Raw genomic sequence first — 21,063 nt, 5'->3', positions numbered from 1 at the left:
CATCGGAAAGGGTTCCTACAAGCTCAGCGTGATAAGCGGCAAACAACTACCGAACATTGGAATGTTTCGCACCTAAAAAGATAATAATGCTAAGGTACGACCCTCCCATTTTCGTTTATATTTTAAAATTAACCCTTGCAAGTGTTCAACCATAAACAGAGATGGATTATTCAACCCAAAGACTTTAGGTCTGAAAGCGCGCATTTCACTCTTTTTCCCTTAGACCGATTTTATCCCAAACGGTTTTTTCGGCAAGTTTTTTAATGAGACAACCATTGATCGTGCTAACTTAGAACAGCTCAACAGTATCTGAGGCCTCTTTACAATCAACCTCGAATACTAGGGGGCATTACCCTCGAATATATTAAGTTCGATGCAAGAAAGTTACATCACGGCAACAGGGTTTCGATAGGAAAAATTGTAAGGGCCAAATGGTCAAAACGAACCATGCCCGTGTAGTTTGTTCGAGCCCTGGCACAAAACATAAACACATGTATAATGACTTGTAAAAGAGAAATTTCTTCTTTACTGATACCTCATATCTCGGAAAGACTTTTCTATTTCATGATCTATTATGCAAACAGGCTCAAGGTCCCCATAAATTGGGAACTGCCAACCGAAAAACCAACAAGATCAAGCTCCACATAAGCCTAAGGGCTACATTATTTCGAGTTCGGGCAAACGCTCACTCGACTATAAAGCCTAAGGACTATCCTTATTTTGAGTTCGAGCAAATCCTCACTCGACCATAAAGCCTAAGGGCTACCCTAACTCGAGTTCGAGCTACCATTCTCACTCGGGGACTATGTATCAAGCCCAAGGGCTATTCTTACTTCGAGCTCGAGCAAACACCCGCTCGAACAATAAGCCTACGGGCTACATTACTTCGAGTTTGAGCAAACACCCGCTCGACCAATAAGCCTACGGGCTACATTATTTTGAGTTCGAGCAAACACTCACTCGACCATTAAGCCTAAGGGATACTCTTACTTCGATCTCGAGCATACACTCGCTCGACCATAAAGCCTATGGGCTACATTTTTGAGAAAACACTCACTCGACTATTAAGCCTAAGGGATACTCTTACTTCGAGCTCGAGCAAATACTCGCTCAACCATAAAGCCTACGGGTTACTTCGAGTTCGAGAAAATGCTCAATCGATTATAAAGACTACAAGGTCCAACTTTGATCAAATTTCCTAAAGCCTCGAACTTGTGAAAACTTTTATAAGGCATAAATGAAACAAAATTTTCACAAGACAAAAAATGAAACAAAGACAAGTCGGGAAAGGAAAAGATCTTTATATATATAAGAGTATTTACAATGTCCGATCAGGACCCTACACAAAAAAGATCAAAAAGAGAAAAAACCCTAAGGTTCCTGATTTTCTCCGGGGACAGTCTCTTCTCCATGGAGCTCCTCCCAGATCTCATACCCACTCTTTCTCTCATCATCATCATCGTCATCATCAGAAGCTAAGGCTCTAGCATCGGCTTCAAGTTCTTTAGCCTTTATTATCTCTTCGGTAAGGTCGAAACCTCGAGCATGGATCTCCTCGAGGGTTTCCCTCCGAGATTGGCATTTGGCGAGTTCAGCAACCCAATGTGCTCGAGTTTGAGATGTCTCAGTTGCCTTTATCGCTTGTACTTGAGCGACTTCATCATCGACTCGGTAGACGGCCACGATCGCATCTGCCTCGACTAAGTAAGTAATAAACCTAACCTTAGGTTGAAAGTAGTGACGAGCTTCCACCAATAACGGGTCCAAAACTAATAGCCCACAACATTCCATAACAACATAAAGCAAATAATACCAGAAGTAACTCAGAGATAAAATGCTCAACTAAATCATGATTTCAAAAATAATAGTTCTTCCTTTCAAATCCATCAGTGAAAACTCAAATCTTTTGCCGGAGTTGTCAAAAATGTGAATAGTTTGAAAACAATAAATTTCTCCCAAAATCTTGTCAATAATAAATAAGATGTTTCATTTTCCTTCTAGATAACCCATGTAAAAACAAATGCATCATTATGCCCATCTGTCAAAAATGTGTGAAAAATCATAAATGATGTGATGCAGTACAGCATGAGAAAATACATCTATGTGCATGTATGTCTTGTGTGCATGCCAATGCGATGCAACTCAATGATAAGATCATAAATAGTCCCTCGGGCTTACCTTACAATCACTCGTAAAAAGCCCCTCGGACATACCTCACAATCACTCGTAAACAGCCCATCGGGCATACCACACAATCACTCATGCCTCCCAGTCACTCATCACTCGGCATTCGCACTCAATAGGTACCTGCGCTCACTAGGAATATGTACAAACTCCGGAGGGGCTCCTTCAGCCCAAGCGCTTGAAATATTAGCCTCCGTTCCCGAATCAAGCCCATGAACTTTTAAAATTTTCATTACTTGCTCGATCAGGTCGGACTGATCTTGGTGAGCCTTGGCCAATTCGGCACGGGGGTCCTTGATTTCCTCTTTTCTTTGCCAGCAGAGGAGTTTAAGGGCATTTCTCTCCTCTGTGAGCCCTTGAAGGTCGGCCTCGTACCGACTCACCTCAGCTCGGGACCGAGAACATGCTTCCTGATGAAGCACCGAGGCCTACGCAGAAAGAAGAAAAGAAGTTAGAAAATAAAAACGATCACAAGAGTAATACCAAAAGGGGGAGTTAAGGCTTACCCGATTTAGAGCTTGCTGCAATTTGTTGAAAAGACCTGATCCCTCACCCGAGTCCTTCCTCGAGACCTCCAAATCGCTCAGGCCGGTAGCATCTTCGACCCTAGTAAAATAATCACAAAAGGGATCTTCCCTTCCATGGCCTCCTTCAACTGAAAGGGTCTTCAAGGCCCGAGCCTCTTGAATCATTCCCTCGGAAAACGAGGGGAGCAACGGGAAGCTTTCAATTTCTATTGCCCCAAGTGAACCACTTGGGGCGTTCTCTCCATCTCGAGGGGCCTCGAGATCAGCCCTTGTAGTCGTACCCACCATTGGCTCATTATGGTGGGAGGTAGCTTCGATCCTCGATGACTCGGGGATTTCAACCAATTCTCTTCCCCAGACTCCCTCATCACGAGATGGAATCTCTGTTGCTTTCACCGATTCAGTAGCCTTTGGGGCATCGGTGCTCATTTTCACTCGGGCCACCAGCCCGTAGTCATCATCTTCCTCTTCTTCATCTTCATCCCTAAGACGTCGAACAAAGTCTTCGGTCAGAAGGATGATATTTTTTCTTGGCCTACTGGCCGACTTCTTAGGTTCCGGATCCTCTAAGGTCAAGATCTTTTTCCTCTTTTTGTCCTTCGCCGGTTTCGGTACCGGGAACGAAGTTTACTTCTCACCGGATAAGGGCCTCATAACGGCATCTTTGCCAAGGCCTGTATAAATAGAAAATAAGTAAGAAACAGTTTACAAAGTCAACAAAGACATGGGAATTAAGCTTACCATGTGTTTTGGCCTCACATTGGCCCTTTGATAAATCGCGCCACAAGCGCTCGACATATGTAGAGGTCAAAGCCAGGTCCTGTAACCAGCTCTTAAGGTTAGGAACTGCACCGGGCATCCAAGCAACTGTTATATCATGTAAAAGGATATCGGTGAGCCAGAAACGAAGGATCAAGACAATGGGAGCTAATAGTAGGATTATACTTACGCTTCATATTTCATTCCTTGGGAAATGGCATCTTCTCGGCCAGGATTAGGTCAGAAGTCTTCACTCGAATGAACCGGCCCATCCAGCCTCAGTCCTTGTCCTCGACTATGCTCGAGAACAATACTTTGGTGGCCCGGCGTTGGAGTTTTATTAACCCACCTCGGTATAGGCGGGGGCTGTACAACCTGATGAGGTGGTCGAGGGCGAAGGGCATCCCCTCGATTTTGTTTACAAAGAAGCATATCAGGATAACGATTCGCTAAAAAGAATGATGGATTTGGCCTAGGATTACCCGGTATTGGCGGCAAAAATCAATGATAATAGGGTCGAGGGGGCCCAATGTGAAAGGGTAAGTATACACACTTAAAAACCCTTTCACATAAGTAGTAATATCTTCTTCGGGAGCCGGGATTATCACTTTTATTTTCTCCTAGTTACAATCTTTCCTCAGCTGCTCGAGGTGTCCCTTAGTTATCGAGAACATATGCCTCGATACTGATTCGCATAGACCAGGAATCGACGAGGCTTTATCGGTCTTAAAATTAGAAGTGAGAACACCTCCCCCCCTTCCCCCCGGGAACACATTTCTTAGGTCGTGGTTCCACCGGTGTTTTGTCGTCGGCGGGCCGTGAAGAAGAAGCGTTTTCTTTTTGAGGAACATTTTTTGACATTTTTGCCATTTGGATTTGAAGATTGAAAATAGAGGGAGATGACAAGATTTGGTATTCAAAAGAGAGATTTTGTAGTGAAAATCACAGATTCGCAGATGGAAAACTTAGAAAATGCGAAAAGGAACTTAGAAGATTTGGAGATTGGAGATCTAAGAGTAAAAAATGATAAATAGAGGAGCTATTTATAGAGTTGGCAATGACGGTTCAATATCAGCAGTGGCCGACCATCATCTGACACACATTTAATGCCTTGGTAACTGAACTGACGGGACATCTATTACGTACGTCATGGTCGGGCTCGATGCAAACGTCAGTATATATCTAGTCATGCCGTTGGAAAATCATGTCGTTTCTCGCCACATCCTTCCCGAGAAATGAAGGGACTATCTGTGTATGGTCAAAACCGGTTTTGACCTTCGTATGATTAGTCAAGATTGGAACATAATGGACCGACAGACGTCTTCATAATATCGAAATAAGATCTGAAGCCAGGAGACCGAGCTCAAGTTTCAAGGACCGATCAAATACCGAGCTCGAAGTCATTATCGAGCTCGGGTTCAAATCGAACTATGACGAGAAGTGGTGTATCGAGCTCAAGAGCCGGAGTCCGATCAATGCCGAACCTCGAGTCAATATCGGAATCTAATTCTGAAGATCGACCAATACTAAGTCCGATCAAGATCGAGCTAAGAGACAAGAGCCGTTATAGCCGCACTAAGGTAGAAAATCTCGGTGGCAATTAAGGAAAAACCAATTAACTAATCTAAAATGGGATCACCACTATATATTTTTTTATATCTAAAGTAGGGTTTTCTCCACTATAAGAAGAATGACTATCATTTCTGTAAGGAAAAAAAGACATCTACACACTCCCATATTGAAAAGATTATTGGTATCCATATAAAGATTATCCTTTTTCTGGCTTTGGGCATTGATTCGTCTTGCTTGTTCATAAATCGTTTTCCACTCAATCTGGTTTGCATTTCATTCTTTTTACGGTCAATATTCGATATATTTCTACTTACTTTTTCAATTTGTGCCAAGTTATATCACGTATCCTTAGAGCTACGTATAAATTCAACTCTATCCGTTTTTCGGGTAAACAATTACAGAAAACAAATGTTTATATAATAAAATTAATAGTTAGAATAAATTAAACTAACAAAAATCAAACATTCAACTCACATTAAGAAATTAACCTAGCATTATGACATCACAATATCAGACTAACATAACACAATCATTTATTTTATTTAATTAAACTAACACTCTAATCAAATTAATACTTATACTCCTAGTAATTAAAGTAACCAGCCGCGGTAGCTAACATTGACTACATAAATCAAAGACTAATTATATAATATCATTATTAGGTTAAAAAAGAGATCTAGAGGAAGCTAACCGGTCGCTGACCATCCACGGTTAGCTAAAATTGACTACATAGTTCAAGAGGTTAATTGCTATATATTATATATAATCCACAGAAATATCCTCGCATGTAATAATCATTTTTTTGTAGTGTGCAGTACCCAAAATTATTTATCACAATTATAAATTTCGCGATCGCTTTATTATTGCTATTATTGGTGTTGTTGATATATTTGCTACTGAAGGAGAGTCTTGGCGTAACTGATAAAGTTACAGCCATGTTACTAGCAGGTCACGAGTTCAAGTCGTGGAAACAGCATCTTGCAGAAATGTAGAGTAAGGCTGCGTGTGATCCGGACCTTCCCCGGACCTCGCGCATAACGAGAACTTAGTGCACGAGCTGCCCCTGATATATTTGCTACTGTTGTTGCTATAATTGTTGCAGGAAATGAAATGAACAAAGAGAACTAAGAGAAGTTTTGTGGTCAGGATAAGAATTGAAAGGGATTTGATAGAATATGCATCATACAATTGCTGTCTGGATTACTAGATTTTGTCAATTACTTAAATTCGTCAGCTCTTACGAAATGTTGTCTCCATACATGGGCCACTGATTTCTGCTATAATGACTAACTTTAGGGAAATATCAACGATACTATATAAAAAGGGACATCTGTTTTATAAACTACACTGCCCTGCGTTCTAAGTTCTACAATTCTCTGTTGTTTCAAATGGAGAATATGAATTTCAACTACTACTACTACTTAGCTGTCTTGCTATGTTTCTTTGTCATTTTATTCAAATACTTGCTTCATCCCAGAAAACGTTTAGCACCTAGTCCTCTGTCTCTTCCAATAATTGGCCACCTTTACCTTATCAAGAATTCCCTACACGAGACCTTAACTTCCTTATCTACAAAATATGGCCCTGTTTTGTATCTCCGGTTCGGCTGTAGAAATTTGCCCCAAACACCTAGGATGATATTCTTCCTTGGCCTACTGGCCGACTTCCTAGGTTCCGGATCCTCTAAGGTCGAGATCTTTTTCCTCTTTTTGTCCTTCGCCGCTTTCGGTACCGGGAACGAAGTCTACTTCTCACCGGATAAGGGCCTCATAACGGCATCTTTGCCAAGGCCTTTATAAATAGAAAATAAGTAAGAAACAGTTTATAAAGTCAACAAAGACATGGGAATTAAGCTTACCATGTGTTTTGGCCTCACATTGGCCCTTTGATAAATCGCGCCACAAGCGCTCGACATATGTAGAGGTCGAAGTCAGGTCCCGTACCCAGCTCTTAAGGTTAGGAACTGCACCGGGCATCCAAGCAACCGTTATATCATGGAAAAGGATATCGGTGAGAGAGAAACGAAGGAGCAAGACAATGGGAGCTAACAGTAGGATTATACTTACGCTTCATATTTCATTCCTTGGGAAATGGCATCTTCTCGGCCGGGATTAGGTCGGAAGTCTTCACTCGAACGAACCGGCCCATCCAGCCTCAGTCCTTGTCCTCGACTATACTCGAGAACAACACTTTGGTAGCCCGGCGCTGGAGTTTTATTAACCCACCTCGGTATAGGCGGGGGTTGTACAACCTGATGAGGTGGTCGAGGGCGATGGGAATCCCCTCGATTTTGTTTACAAAGAAGCGGATCAGGATAACGATTCGCTAAAAAGAATGATGGATTTAGCCTAGGATTACCCGGTATTGGCGTTAAAAATCAATGACAACAGGGTCGAGGGGGCCCAATGTGAAAGGGCAAGTATAAACACTTAAAAACCCTTTCACATAAGTAGTAATATCTTCTTCGGGAGCCGAGATTATCACTTTTTTTCTCCAGTGGCAATCTTTCCTTACCTGTTTAAGATATCCCTCAGTTATCGAGAACATATACCTCGATACTGGTTCGCATAGGCCAGGAATCGACGAGGCTTTATCGGTCTTAAAATTAGAAGTAAGAACACCCCCCTCCCCCCACGGGAACACATTCCTTAGATCGTGGCTCCACCGGTATTTTGTTGCCGGCGGGCCGTGAAGAAGAAGCGTTTTCTTTTTTAGGAATATTTTTTGACGTTTTTGCTATTTGGATTTGAAGATTGAAAATAGAGGGAGATGACACGATTTGATGTTCAAAAGAGAGATTTTATAGTGAAAATCACAGATTCGCAGATGGAAAACTTAGAAAATGCGAAAAGGATCTTAGAAGATTTGGAGATTGGAGATCTAAAAGTAAAAAATGATAAATAGAGGAGCTATTTATAGAGTTGGCAATGACGGTTCAATATCAGTAGTGGTCGACCATCATCTGACACGCATTTAATGCTTTGGTAACTGAACTGACGGGACATCTATTACGTACATCATGGTCGGGCTCGATGCAAACGTCAGTATATATCTAGTCATGCCGTTGGAAAATCATGTCGTTTCTCGCCACATCCTTCCCGAGAAACGAAGGGACTATCTGTGTATGGTCAAAACCGATTTCGACCTTCGTATGATTAGTCAAGATTGGAACATAATGGACCGACATACGTCTTCATAATATCGAGATGAGATCTGAAGCCAGGAGACCGAGCTCAAGTTTCAAGGACCGATCAAATACCGAGCTCGAAGTCATTATCGAGCTCGGGTTCAAATCGAACTATGACGAGAAGTGATGTTATCGAGCTCAAGAGCCAGAGTCCGATCAATACCGAACCTCGAGTCAATATCGAAATCTAATTCTGAAGATCGACCAATACCAAGTCCGATCAAGATCGAGCTAAGAGACAAGAGCCGTTATAGCCGCACTAAGGGAGAAAATCTCGGTGGCAATTAAGGAAAAGCCAATTAACTAATCCATCATGGGATCCCCACTATATATTTTTTATATCTAAAATAGGGTTTTCTCCACTATAAGAAGAATGACTATCATTTCTGTAAGGAAAAAAAGACATCTACACACTCCCATATTGAAAAGATTATTGGTATCCATATAAAGATTATCCTTTTTCTGGCTTTGGGCATTAATTCGTCTTGCTTGTTCATAAATCGTTTTCCACTCAATCTGGTTTGCATTTCATTTTTTTTACAGTCAATATTCGATATATTTCTACTTACTTTTCCGATTTGTGCCAAGTTATATCACGTATCCTTAGAGTTACGTATATATTCAATTCTATCCGTTTTTCGGGTAAACAATTACAGAAAACAAATGTTTATATAATAAAATTAATAGTTAGAATAAATTAAACTAACAAAAATCAAACATTCAACTCACATTAAGAAATTAACCTAGCATTATGACATCACAATATCAGACTAACATAACACAATCATTTATTTTATTTAATTAAACTAACACTCTAATCAAATTAATACTTATACTCCTAGTAATTAAAGTAACCAGCCGCGGTAGCTAACATTGACTACATAAATCAAAGACTAATTATATAATATCATTATTAGGTTAAAAAAGTGATCTACAGGAAGCTAACCGGTCGCTGACCATCCACGGTTAGCTAACATTTACTACATAGTTCAAGAGGTTAATTGCTATACATTATATATAATCCACAGAAATATCCTCGCATGTAATAATCATTTTTTTGTAGTGTGCAGTACCCAAAATTATTTATCACAATTATAAATTTCACGATCGCTTTATTTTACTTTGAAGCCATCATTATTTTAATCAAGATATAATGATTCTTTTCATTGTTTTTTATTGCTATTATTGGTGTTGATGATATATCTGCTACTGAAGGAGAGTCTTGGCGTAACTGATAAAGTTACAGCCATGTTACTAGCAGGTCACGGGTTCAAGTCGTGGAAACAGCATCTTGCAGAAATGTAGAGTAAGGCTGCGTGTGGTCCGGACCTTCCCCGGATCTCGCGCATAACGGGAGCTTAGTGCACGGGCTGCCCCTGATATATTTGCTACTGTTGTTGCTATAATTGTTGCAGGAAATGAAATGAACAAAGAGAACTAAGAGAAGTTTTGTGGTCAGGATAAGAAATGAAAGGGATTGATAGAATATGCATCATACAATTGCTGTCTGGATTACTAGATTTTGTCAATTACTTAAATTCGTCAGCTCTTACGAAATTGTCTCCATACATGGGCCACTGATTTCTGCTATAATGACTAACTTTAGGGCAATATCAACAATACTATATAAAAAGGGACATCTGTTTTATAAACTACACTGCCCTGAGTTCTAAGTTCTACAATTCTCTGTTGTTTCAAATGGAGAATCTGAATTTCAACTACTACTACTACTTAGCTGTCTTGCTATGTTTCTTTGTCATTTTATTCAAATACTTGCTTCATCCCAGAAAACGTTTAGCACCTAGTCCTCTGTCTCTTCCAATAATTGGCCACCTTTACCTTATCAAGAATTCCCTACACGAGACCTTAACTTCCTTATCTACAAAATATGGCCCTGTTTTGTATCTCCGGTTCGGCTGTAGAAATTTGCTTGTTGTGTCTTCTCCATCTGCGGTAGAAGAATGCTTCACCAAAAACGATATCATATTTGCAAATCGCCCTCAGAGCATGGCTGGAGATCAGTTTTCCTTCAACTATAAGGCTGTTGTCTGGGCTCCTTACGGCTATCTTTGGAGGGCTCTCCGCCGTCTAACTGTGATCGAGATCTTCTCTTCCAATAGCCTTCAAAAATCTTCTGCACTGCGGAATGAAGAAATTGGAATTCTTATTCGCTCTTTGTTTAAGGCCAGCACTGGTAGTGGGAGCAAAAGAGTTAACTTGAGTCATTGGGTTTTTACTTTTGCGGTCAATGTTATGATGAGAACTGGTACTGGAAAACGTTGTGTAAGTGAAGAAGACATGGGAACAGAAAAGGGGAAACAAATCATTGAAGAGATAAAGGGATTTTTCTTCGCGACCTTGGTAGTTTTGAACGTGTGTGATTTCATGCCAGTTTTGAAATGGTTTGGGTACAAAGGGCTAGAGAAAAGGATGGTCTTAGCGCACCAAAAGAGAAATGAATTCTTGAACAGCTTACTGGACGAATTTCGACAGAAAAAAATAGCTGGTATTTCAGAATCCAGTACTGATAGTATCAATGCGAAGAAGACCACGCTGGTTGAAACTCTCTTGTCTCTGCAGGAATCAGAACCCGAATTCTATACAGATGATCTTATTAAAAGTGTTTTACTGGTATGTTCCCTCGACTATGGCCAAAAGCTGGTCAAAATTTCCTAGGAGTAATTAGTTTGAATCATAAATAGTTCTAATATAAGCATGTTAAATATTTCCTTAGTTTGGATATTTCCTCGTCAAGATGTTATTAAAATTTGCCTTTTCTGTTTGCTACAAACTCCTTATCATAATTTAGGAAATTAAACTTAGTGTATACATCTAGTACTGATCACAAGAATGCCTCTAAACTCACAGATTACTTGATTAGACTTGTGCTTTGTTTGAACACAATTTCTAGCCTAACAAACATGATTTGGTGTTCCAGGTTTTATTTATTGCTGGAACAGAGACAACATCAATGACCATTCAATGGGCGATGCGACTTCTTTTAGCTCATCCTAAGGCATTTACAAAACTGAGAGCTGAGATTGATAGCAAAGTGGAGAACGATCGCTTGCTAAATGAATCAGACATTCCCAAGCTTCCTTATTTATATTGTGTTATAAACGAGACGCTAAGATTGTACCCTCCAGTACCACTTTTGTTGCCTCACTACTCATTAGAAGATTGTACTGTTGGGGGATATGAAGTACCAAAACATACGATCCTAATGGTTAACGCTTGGGCTATCCATAGGGATCCCAAGTTATGGGACGAGCCTGAAAAGTTCAAACCAGAGCGATTTGAGGCAATGGACTTGGGGGAAAAAGAAGGATTCAATTATAAATTTGTACCATTTGGAATGGGGAGAAGAGCATGCCCTGGAGCCACTATGGGCTTGCGCACTGTTTCACTGGTATTGGGTTCTCTGATTCAGTGGTTCGATTGGGAAAGTGTGGAAAAAGAAAAGTTGGACGCGTGCTATAATTCTAGAATCACTTTGAACAAAGATAAACCTTTGGAGGCTGTTTGTATTCCACGACAAAATTGTCGTGGTTTCCTTGCCCAACTATGAGACTATTCGTACAAATTTGTTCCTTTTGTAGGTATGTATAGTGTTTTTTTTGAGCCAAGGGTCAGAAACAGTTTTCCTATCTTTCCACAGTAGAGGTAATATATAAAGTCTGCGTGCACACTTCCCTCCTCATACCCTACTTGTAAGATCTCACTGGGTTTGTTATTGTTGTATGTATGTATGTATAGTGTAAAAATTTACCTTTGTGCTCTAAGGTAATGTGACTAAATAAAGTTGACTATGTAGAACAAGAGACATTAAATAAAGCTTAAGCTATTATTTGGTGAATGTGAACTTAATCTGTGCCTGGATTTTATTTGATATTGTTGCATGTGGAACAGCCGGGACTTGAGCAATGGCAACCCGTAAAATTTGGAGCTTCATACGGTGAAAACGAATAAAATCTCCTTGCTAGTCAGCACAATATATTGTAAGAGCAGAAACTTAAAACTATTAATATCATCATGTGTGTAGATAACGTTAATTAGCATATCTTAGAGATCTAAAAGTCAGCTAATTGATTAAATTAGTTCAAAGTAAGACTCTTTTCCAGCTGCTTAATTAATTAAAGAGCCAGTACAGATTCCTCCGTATGTCCTCTTTCCACTTCTGCATTTTCTTTCATATATTGCTTTACTTATTTTCACAAATATAATCTCTTCTTGAATCTCTCCCATCTTAAATTAGAGAACAAAAAGAGTTAGCACTTTTTATTTTGTGCTAACTTGCCGAGATAAGTAAATTTTATATATAAAGGAGAAGGAAAAACGGTGAAAAATTACAGGTGATAAATCAAACCCTCATCAATAAGGTCAAAATTTAGGTAGCTAACTAAACTAGTAAACTAATAAAATTCCCGAGACAATTAAAATTTAGAAAAGATGTTGCACTCTCAATTGCTTCCCAAAGAAAGAAGCTACTGGAAAGCTAATCGTTTAATGCACAACGTTGAGTGTGTGTTTGACGTCTAAAATAAGAGTCTGCATTTGACGTCACGGCTTACTTCAACTTTACTGACCTTATTATAAAAAACAACCCCAAATTCTAATCTAGAGAAATTAATGCTAAAAGTCAAGCACAGTTTTTTTGTCATCAGCCCGGCCGTGCAACCTTATCAGGCAGTGTGGACAAAAAAATGAAAGTCACTATCATTACTTCTTAGCTGAAAAATCCATGAATATGGAAATAGGCTTCCCATTTTGCACTATTGCCTTTTTTCTCTCCATTTTTTTCGTTCTAAAATTGCAAAATGCAAGAAATAAAAAACTTCCTCCTAGTCCACCATCTCTACCAATTATTGGACATCTCCATCTCCTCAAATCCCCTATCCACAAAACTTTTAAATCGCTTTCATGCAAATATGGTCCCATTATTTTCCTCCGTTTTGGGACTTGTCCAGTTATTGTCATATCTTCTCCTTCAATTGCCGAACAGTGTTTCACAAAAAATGACATTATTTTTGCAAATCGACCAAAATCTCTCGTTACTAAACACCTTGGCTATAACCAGACCACCATTGGATTCTCCCCTCACGGTGACCATTGGCGTAATCTCCGCCGCATTGCTAGTAGTCAAATCTTCTCCACCGTCAGCCTTAACTATTCCTCCGCCGTCCGTACAGAAGAAGTCCGTTACGTGATTAAAAAATTAGTCCTGGATTACAAAGGAGGAATTGCCAAGAAAGTGAACTTGAATTTTTTGTTTGAGAAATTAGTGTACGATGTGTTAACAAAGATGGTCGCAGGTAAACGTTGGAGCGAGTCAACTCATGAAATGTTTGGCCCAACTATGGTTATGACTATTTGTGATTATTTTCCAGTACTTCAGTGGATTGGATTTCAGGGGTTGGAGAAGAATTTGGTTGAGATCAAGAAAACAAGAGATAAATTTCTTCAAACTCTAATCGATGAATGTCGAAAGAGCAGAGCTGATGATTCATCTTTGGTTGAGCAGAAAAAGACAATTATAGACGCTTTGTTATGTTTACAAAAAGCCCAGCCTGAATGTTACACTGATGACATTATCAAGGGTGTCATAATGGTACGTATATTTATTATCATATGGTTTGATCTTTGGGTTTAATATGAATAGTTTGTATATCAGTAGGTTAATTAAGAGCCAGCTACATGTAACAAAAAAAAAAGCTACATGTAACTATAGATTGAGGATTTAACTTAACTTACATAGACTAACAGTGCAAGGAATTTTCATACTATTGCTATATTTTAACATGTTATAACAAATAATTTGCTTTATAATCCTAGTCACTTGTTTCAATTTTTATGACATGGTACTTGCAATTATCATTTAAGTGAAATATACTATTAATGCATAAAACTTAAATTAACTCATGTTATTTTTAGTAAGTGTGAGATGTTAATTTCATATTAATGCATAAAGATGAAATTATATTGATGCCTAAGTTTTTTTATATGTGTACTCATTATTTCAACATTTTTCATGATGTTTCCTAGTTTCATTTTTAAAGGTAATGTTCTCTGCTGGAATACATACTTTATGATTTGATCTTCGGTTTAATTGTTAAAGTGTAAGTTATGTATACTGGCTGGTAAAAAGTATTTAAATAATCATATTATTTATAAGGTAATTATAAGTAAAAAGTATAATCTGATAAAAATGACAATGAGCATTTAAAACGTTTGATGTTCTCTTTCGTTAGTTCAACATTTTGTATGATGTTTCAACATGTTGTTTTTAAAGGTAATGTTCACGGCTGGGACACATACTTCAGCTGTAACAATGGAGTGGGCAATGTCACTGTTATTAAATCATCCAGAGGTAATGAAAAAGGCGAAGCTCGAAATCAACAACCTCGTTGGAGAAAGGCGTTTTTTAGAGGAATCGGACATCCTTAAACTACCCTATTTACGTTGTATAATCAATGAGACATTGAGATTATTTCCTGCTGGACCGCTTTTAGTGCCTCATTTTTCATCACAAGATTCTATAATTGAAGGATACCATATTCCTAAAGGTACAATACTGTTTGTGAATGTTTGGGAAATTCAAAGGGATCCTAAACTTTGGGAAGAACCAAATAAGTTTAAGCCAGAGAGATTTGAAGGAATGGAAGGGGGAATTGAAGGGTGTAAGTTTATACCATTTGGTATGGGGAGAAGGGCTTGTCCTGGTTCTGGCCTTGCTATGAGATTGATTGGGCTTGTTTTGGGCTTGTTTATTCAGTGTTTTGAGTGGCAAAGAGTTGGGCCTGAATATGTGGGCTTAGATGAAAGTTGTGGGCTGATGTTAAACAAGCGAGATCCTTTGGAGGCATTATACAGGCCCAGAGAATCCATGGCCGTATCACTTTCTCAGCTTTGAGAAGAAAACAAAAACGAGAAGGAAAAAAAAGAGGAGGAATTTCTACTGACCTAAAATGAATCTAATCATGGTTTAGTGGTTATACAAATGTGAACTAATTAGTTTGGTAAGCTCAAATTAATATCTTTTTGTTGGTTCGTCATTTAGTTTGTATCCCACACAAAAAAGAAGAAGTTATCTCTCAATTAATGAAAATCAAAGTTAAGTTTCCTCCGTTCACTGAACAACTGATAATTGTTTTTAATACATAGCGATGTTTGATTTATCCAATGATTCCAATCCCAGCTCCCTAGATTGGATGTCATTCAGCTTTTCTTTTCTAATTGGAGAATTCTTTCCTATTAAAATACTTTTGTTTCTTTTTATCATTACCATTGGGTATTCAGGTCATATTTAAATTAAAATAATCTAACCAAATAGCAGTCTCCTGGAATGGAATTTTAAAACAAAGAGTCATGTTTTCTGTCGCTCTTCCGTAGGTTCACTTTTAATTACACAAAAAAAATCGGATGAGTATTTGAGATATCAATATGCTACTCCCCTCATAAAAAACTGAAGATATCTCCCTCAGTTCATAGCTATACGTCTTTTTAGTTGGTTTGGTAAAATATGAAAAATGGTACCAATAGGTCTACTGTTGAATAGTTACTCTACGGAATGGTTTTCTCATAATCATAATCAACATTCACGTTGTCGTCCTCTTTCATTTAAAGCATAGTTATTGGAAAGATGAATGACAAATACTAAAGTTACATTCTAATAATTGTAATTCAATTTACACCACTTAGATATAGAGTTCAGATTTCACCAACTCGTTCTTACTTCTTATTCCTCTTCTCCTTCACATATCCCTCCCCTAAAGGCATAAAAAGAGACCCCACGAAAGTGGGAAGTGATGAATGCCATTCATTCCTAGGTTGTTTATACTATTACATAATGTTGGCTATGATTTGAATTTTGTAGGTTAGAATTCAGTATTCTAACACAACTCATTAGTTTTTATGGGTTCAAAATATAATCAATTATTTATTAATTAGTGAATTTTCTTTTCACATATACAGAGTCCGGCCAAAGTTATGAACTCATAACTTACATTTTACATCTGTCCCTGATCCGAACAGTGATTAAAAAAGCGCATGATGTCTCCTGCAATTTATTGCTAAACCACTTTCATGTTTTTAATTTGCCAAATTTTCCTTTTAAAACTGTTGCTCCCTGTGGGGAGCATTGCCGCAACCTTAGGCGCCTAGCTGCAATAGATATTTTCTATCCTTCTCGCATTGCTATGTTCACTGATACGTGGAAAAAGGAAGTAATGTTACTCCCGTTTGGAACAAGCAATAATTCAGCATTCCCTCATTCCTTCTTAAAACCAGCTGCAACGACCTAATTACCTAATTTCCCTCAAATGTTTCTTTTCCTCTAATTTTTTCTTTGCTTTCATTTGAATGTCAATGACCTGTGCATTAGCGTTTAAACGTACCCGAAATAAACGTTTTCACTTCTTGTACTTGTATATTCTTACCGAATGGTGTATGTGAATTGTGATCATCAACAAAAATTGTATTCCTAATTTGTTCAGCTAATAATTGCGACTATATACACCTGTTTTTCTTTCTATGCAAACAAAATTGTAATGGTATGCTAGAATTTGTGGTGATAATAACATTATCAATATCATCATTAAGGAAATTCGGTCACTATGCAGATGTCAAGACCACTTTCTTTATCTTTTGTTTTTATCTCTCAATATATGACTTATTTTCCATAACATTTTGCTTATTGTTGCATTGACACTGCTTATCATCGAGGCAAGTGCACAAATAACCATTCTCAGGGATGCTATTTAGTGATTAGCCAGTACTAATTTTGTCCTGAAATTTTAAACTAAAAATCTTGATTTCAGGACAACTCGGAATATTTTTGTCCTGAAAATTTGAACTGGAAAATTGAAGTTCAAAATGGCTAAATTCTAAATAGCAACCCTTTAGAGTGGTTACCTGATGTCATTTCTACCTTATCATCCTCAAGTGGTGAAACACCATTTTAGGTCCAACATATTTTGGGCCACTATCGATCGGCCCACAATTAGCCCACGAACCTATCTTCCATGAATTCCACCAAAATCACAGAGACTCGCCTCTTTCCCCGCAAAACATTATTGGTAAATTAATATCGTCTTTAATACTAGCTCCATTAACTCCTCCTTTTTCCTTTTTTTTATTTGTCACAATTTCCAACTTTCAAAATGACCGATAACTTGGACGAGCAACAAAGCTACACAGATAACAACGAGCAACAACAGAAAGTTCCAGAAGACCCAACACAACCCAAAACCCCAACCTCTACCACCACCACAGAACCACCATCAATGGCGGAAACCGATTCAGCTCAAGCCCAAGAAACCGTTACTCACGAGACCCAAAACAAGCCGACGATCGTTTCATTTAGCATTTGGCCACCGACTCAACGCACTCGTGACGCCGTCATTAACCGTCTCATCGAGTCTCTATCAACACCGTCCATACTCTCAAAACGGTACGGCACTGTCCCGCACGATGAGGCTTCCGATATTGCGAAGCTGATTGAGGAGGAGGCTTTTACCGCCGCTGGATCCACGGCTATAGGTGATGACGATGGCATTGAGATACTTCAGGTTTATTCGAAGGAGATCAGTAAACGCATGCTTGACGCCGTTAAGTCCAGATCTGTTCCGTCTGCTGATGATTCTGCCGCTTTAACGGAGACTGAGAGTAAACCGTCGTCGGAGCCTATCTCTGATTCGGCTGACACTGGGGAAAACTCATCCGTTGAAACCGAGTCCTGAAAAATGCACCGAGGTCATGTTTTCTTAAGTATTTGTCTATGTGGTGAGGAAATTTCTAGGGTTCCGCTAATTCTACTATTTACGATCTGCATTTTACCTTGAGATCATCTTTATGCTGTCTATGGATTATTAAGCTTGTTAAATGTAATGTTAGATATCTTGGAAATTGCTATCTAAAGGTGGTTGATGGATAAAGTTTGGATTTTGAGATTACTTTGTTTATATTTCCTTTTAATGCCTTTTGATGTGCATACTATTGACGGTTTCTGCTTATATATTAATGCCTTTTGTTATTGTGTACTTCATTTTTATATGTTTCATACTAGTTCATTTCGTCATTTTTGGTCTCCTGTCGGTGGTGCTAAGACCTTCGTATCTTTAGAAATCCTCGGTAGGTGGACTGTGTGAACTCTCGGTTTTATGTTAAGTTTCTTGCAGACTAAATGTATATGAAATTGCTAACTGCTGATGAAGAGATAGTAAGTCTATGAGAAATGATAGGAAACATATGTAAATGGTGCAACCAAAAGAAAGACTTGAAGTTTTCCGATAGTGAATTTCCTTTTACTCAGGGGTATATTGTCTGATAGCAACATAGGGACAGAGTGAACATTTTGTTGGTTACAATAAAGTCATTCCCTCTATATCTAGGTATGAAGTCCGTATATAGTTCTAGATCTATCTATCTATCGGAAATGATATCTAGAAATTGATGTTAGTTTGGTTTCAAGATCTATGAACAAGAGAAATTACTAAATATCCATTCAAGAAATTAGATGAATACGGAGGACAAAGCTAGCTGAAGAAATCGCTAGATGTCCTCTCGAAGCAGTAGATTCTGGAGATGATAAGACAATGAAACATTCTCTCTTTGGAGAATTCTGTTGTTTCAATTATAGAAAGTGAGTTATCAGTAGCTTTTTGTTTATTAGTATTTACTTTATAGGTAGAGTGTGGGAGCCTAGACATGCGTTTTTTCCTTTTATGAGGCTGGTATGACTTGTTTGCTTCCCTGTACTTCGGTACATGTTGAGGTCCAATTATGAAGGTGAAAGGATACCTCTATTCTGAATTGGTATGGGACGCAATCTATATTCATTTTTTAACTCCATGCACGTTCTAGAGTCTTAAAAATTTCGGGACCCAGAAAACTTGCTTTGGATAAACTCCAGATTGTCACAAGGAGTAGTTGCGAGAGCAATGGTGGTAGTTTGGGTCCTCCTTATTGGAGTTTCATTTATCTTTTTATCTAGGATTATTGCATTGTGTGGCTTCAAATTTTATCATGAAGCTCAATATTTTGGATGAGTTAGTGCCAAAGAATTATTACTCCCTCCGGTCCACAATAAGTGACCAATTTGCTTTTTCATTTTGGTCCAAAATAAGTGTCCATTTATGTAATCAAGAAAAAATTCAATTTGTTTTTACTCTTTTACCCTCCCTAAAAAGTTTTCTTACTCACATTAAATCCACTATAACTATGTGACCAATATTTAATTAAGAGTAGTTTAGTCATACTAGGTATTTTTGTATAGAATTTAGTATTTTCTTAATGGGCGTGCCTAAAGCAAACTGGTCATTTATTGTGGACCGGAGGGAGTATGCGAAAGCATATACTCTAATACGGATTTCAGTTCACGGAACTTGTTACGAGGAGCCTATGAGAATGAAAGGTAGTGGTTGTTCGTTTTCAGTGTAACTTTAAATCTCATTGGATGGGTCTTTCAGTTTTATCTGTTTCATAGCTTTTTGAATCTTAATTTTCTGCGTATCTTGGTAGTAGTGCTTTGACCAGCATGAATTGTAGAGAACTTTGCTGAGAAGTAGAAGGCTTCTTGCTTATTAAATCGTTTAACCCAGACTAACATAGCTAATCCTTGATAATTATTAGGATGGTGTCTGTTATAGATTACAGCAAATAGCTCAAATTCATGAGTAATAATGCCAAACAAGCAATAATAACCTTTAGCATGCTATGCTGCTTTTGTATGGATGTGACTTGTATACGGTTATGGCCTTGATTAATCGAAAGAAAACTCTTTCTTAGAATTTGGGCTAGAATTCTGAGAAGTATCATGTCAAACAATAAGTGCAGCGTGCATCTATAATTGTAAGGAAGCAAAACAACCTAGTCTTGCTTTGAATCCACAATTTTGAATAAATACAGGTCATTCTATAACATAAAAGGGAAAAGAACCTTTTCGGAAAAAAGAGAGGGAAAAGAGCAATAACACAAAGAAACACCCATTTATATTGGGTGCAATTCTATTGAAAGTTATAAGATACATTCCTAGAGCTTAATATATTCATGTACAAATGTCAAATGGACATCCATTTAATTGAATGCATTGAATTTCTAGCACAAAGAATATGCCTCGTTAAAACCTTATTAGGAAAAAACTCATTGGAGAAAATCCTAGTGAAGGAAAAAGAGTGCATAGTTCTTTGTAATACGCATTGCTTGTTGTGTATTAATTAAGTGGATGTTCATTTGACATTATACATGAATGTATTAATTAAACTTCATTAATGTATCTTGTAACTTTCGATGGAATTGCACCCCATATGAATGGATGTTTCAAGTCCAACAAGGACTCACTTGTGGAAATAAGAAGAGATCTCTCATTCTTTCATATTCTTGTCAATTCTCTTTGTGTTATTGTTCTTTCTCTTCTATTTTATAACAGGTCAGGGTTTCTTGACCCATCAAGTTTATTAGTATTGTCATATACGTGTGAAATGCAGGAAAGGGTAGTAAATTGTATGATGGAAGAATTTCAGCTCTTGATATTCTGCTTAAGTTTGTCTGGATTGTCCAGCCTGATTTTACGTGCTGGAAAGTCTGGACTTTGTCATTTCAGTTCCAGGAAGTGAATAGTCACTGCTGCACTTGTTCATTTGCTTATAGTTTTGCCAAGTTCTGTGGTAAGTAACAGCTGTCTATGATTGTATGTAACAGCTATCTTTAATTTCCTCCCTGTTACTGGTGGGATAATTATTGCTGAGACATGATTAATGTGATGTGAAGGGTAATTCTCATAGAAATTTCTATGAATACAATGTATTGTCGTTTTTAACTTCACGCACTTTATGGAGA

General features: G+C 38.2%; 3 protein-coding genes across 3 annotated transcripts; all 3 read left to right on the top strand.

Annotated features, from left to right (window-relative positions):
- Nucleotides 1-9,888: 9,888 nt before the first annotated feature.
- LOC107786217 (isoflavone 2'-hydroxylase-like) lies at nt 9,889-12,081 on the top strand. Its single transcript, NM_001349002.1, is given in 2 exon segments — nt 9,889-10,860; nt 11,168-12,081. Coding segments are annotated over 2 exon segments (1,563 nt in total). The 5' UTR covers nt 9,889-9,927; the 3' UTR covers nt 11,798-12,081.
- A 782-nt stretch (nt 12,082-12,863) lies between these two features.
- Nucleotides 12,864-15,348, top strand: LOC107786218 (cytochrome P450 81Q32-like). Its single transcript, XM_016607665.2, has 2 exons — nt 12,864-13,837; nt 14,519-15,348. The coding sequence occupies exons 1-2, from the start codon at nt 12,971-12,973 to the stop codon at nt 15,137-15,139; spliced, it is 1,488 nt and encodes a 495-aa protein (XP_016463151.1). The 5' UTR covers nt 12,864-12,970; the 3' UTR covers nt 15,140-15,348.
- A 1,970-nt stretch (nt 15,349-17,318) lies between these two features.
- On the top strand, nt 17,319-18,176 carry LOC107786219 (MFP1 attachment factor 1). Its single transcript, XM_016607667.2, has one exon. It carries the CDS (start codon nt 17,388-17,390, stop codon nt 17,964-17,966), a length of 579 nt encoding a protein of 192 aa, XP_016463153.1. The 5' UTR covers nt 17,319-17,387; the 3' UTR covers nt 17,967-18,176.
- The last annotated feature ends 2,887 nt before the right edge of the window (nt 18,177-21,063 follow it).

The sequence above is a fragment of the Nicotiana tabacum genome, chromosome 12 (assembly GCF_000715075.1).
Source record: "Nicotiana tabacum cultivar K326 chromosome 12, ASM71507v2, whole genome shotgun sequence".
In the NCBI taxonomy this organism is placed as follows: domain Eukaryota; kingdom Viridiplantae; phylum Streptophyta; class Magnoliopsida; order Solanales; family Solanaceae; genus Nicotiana; species Nicotiana tabacum.
Note: the sequence above shows the minus strand (reverse complement) of the source record. Positions and strands in the feature narration are given on the sequence as shown.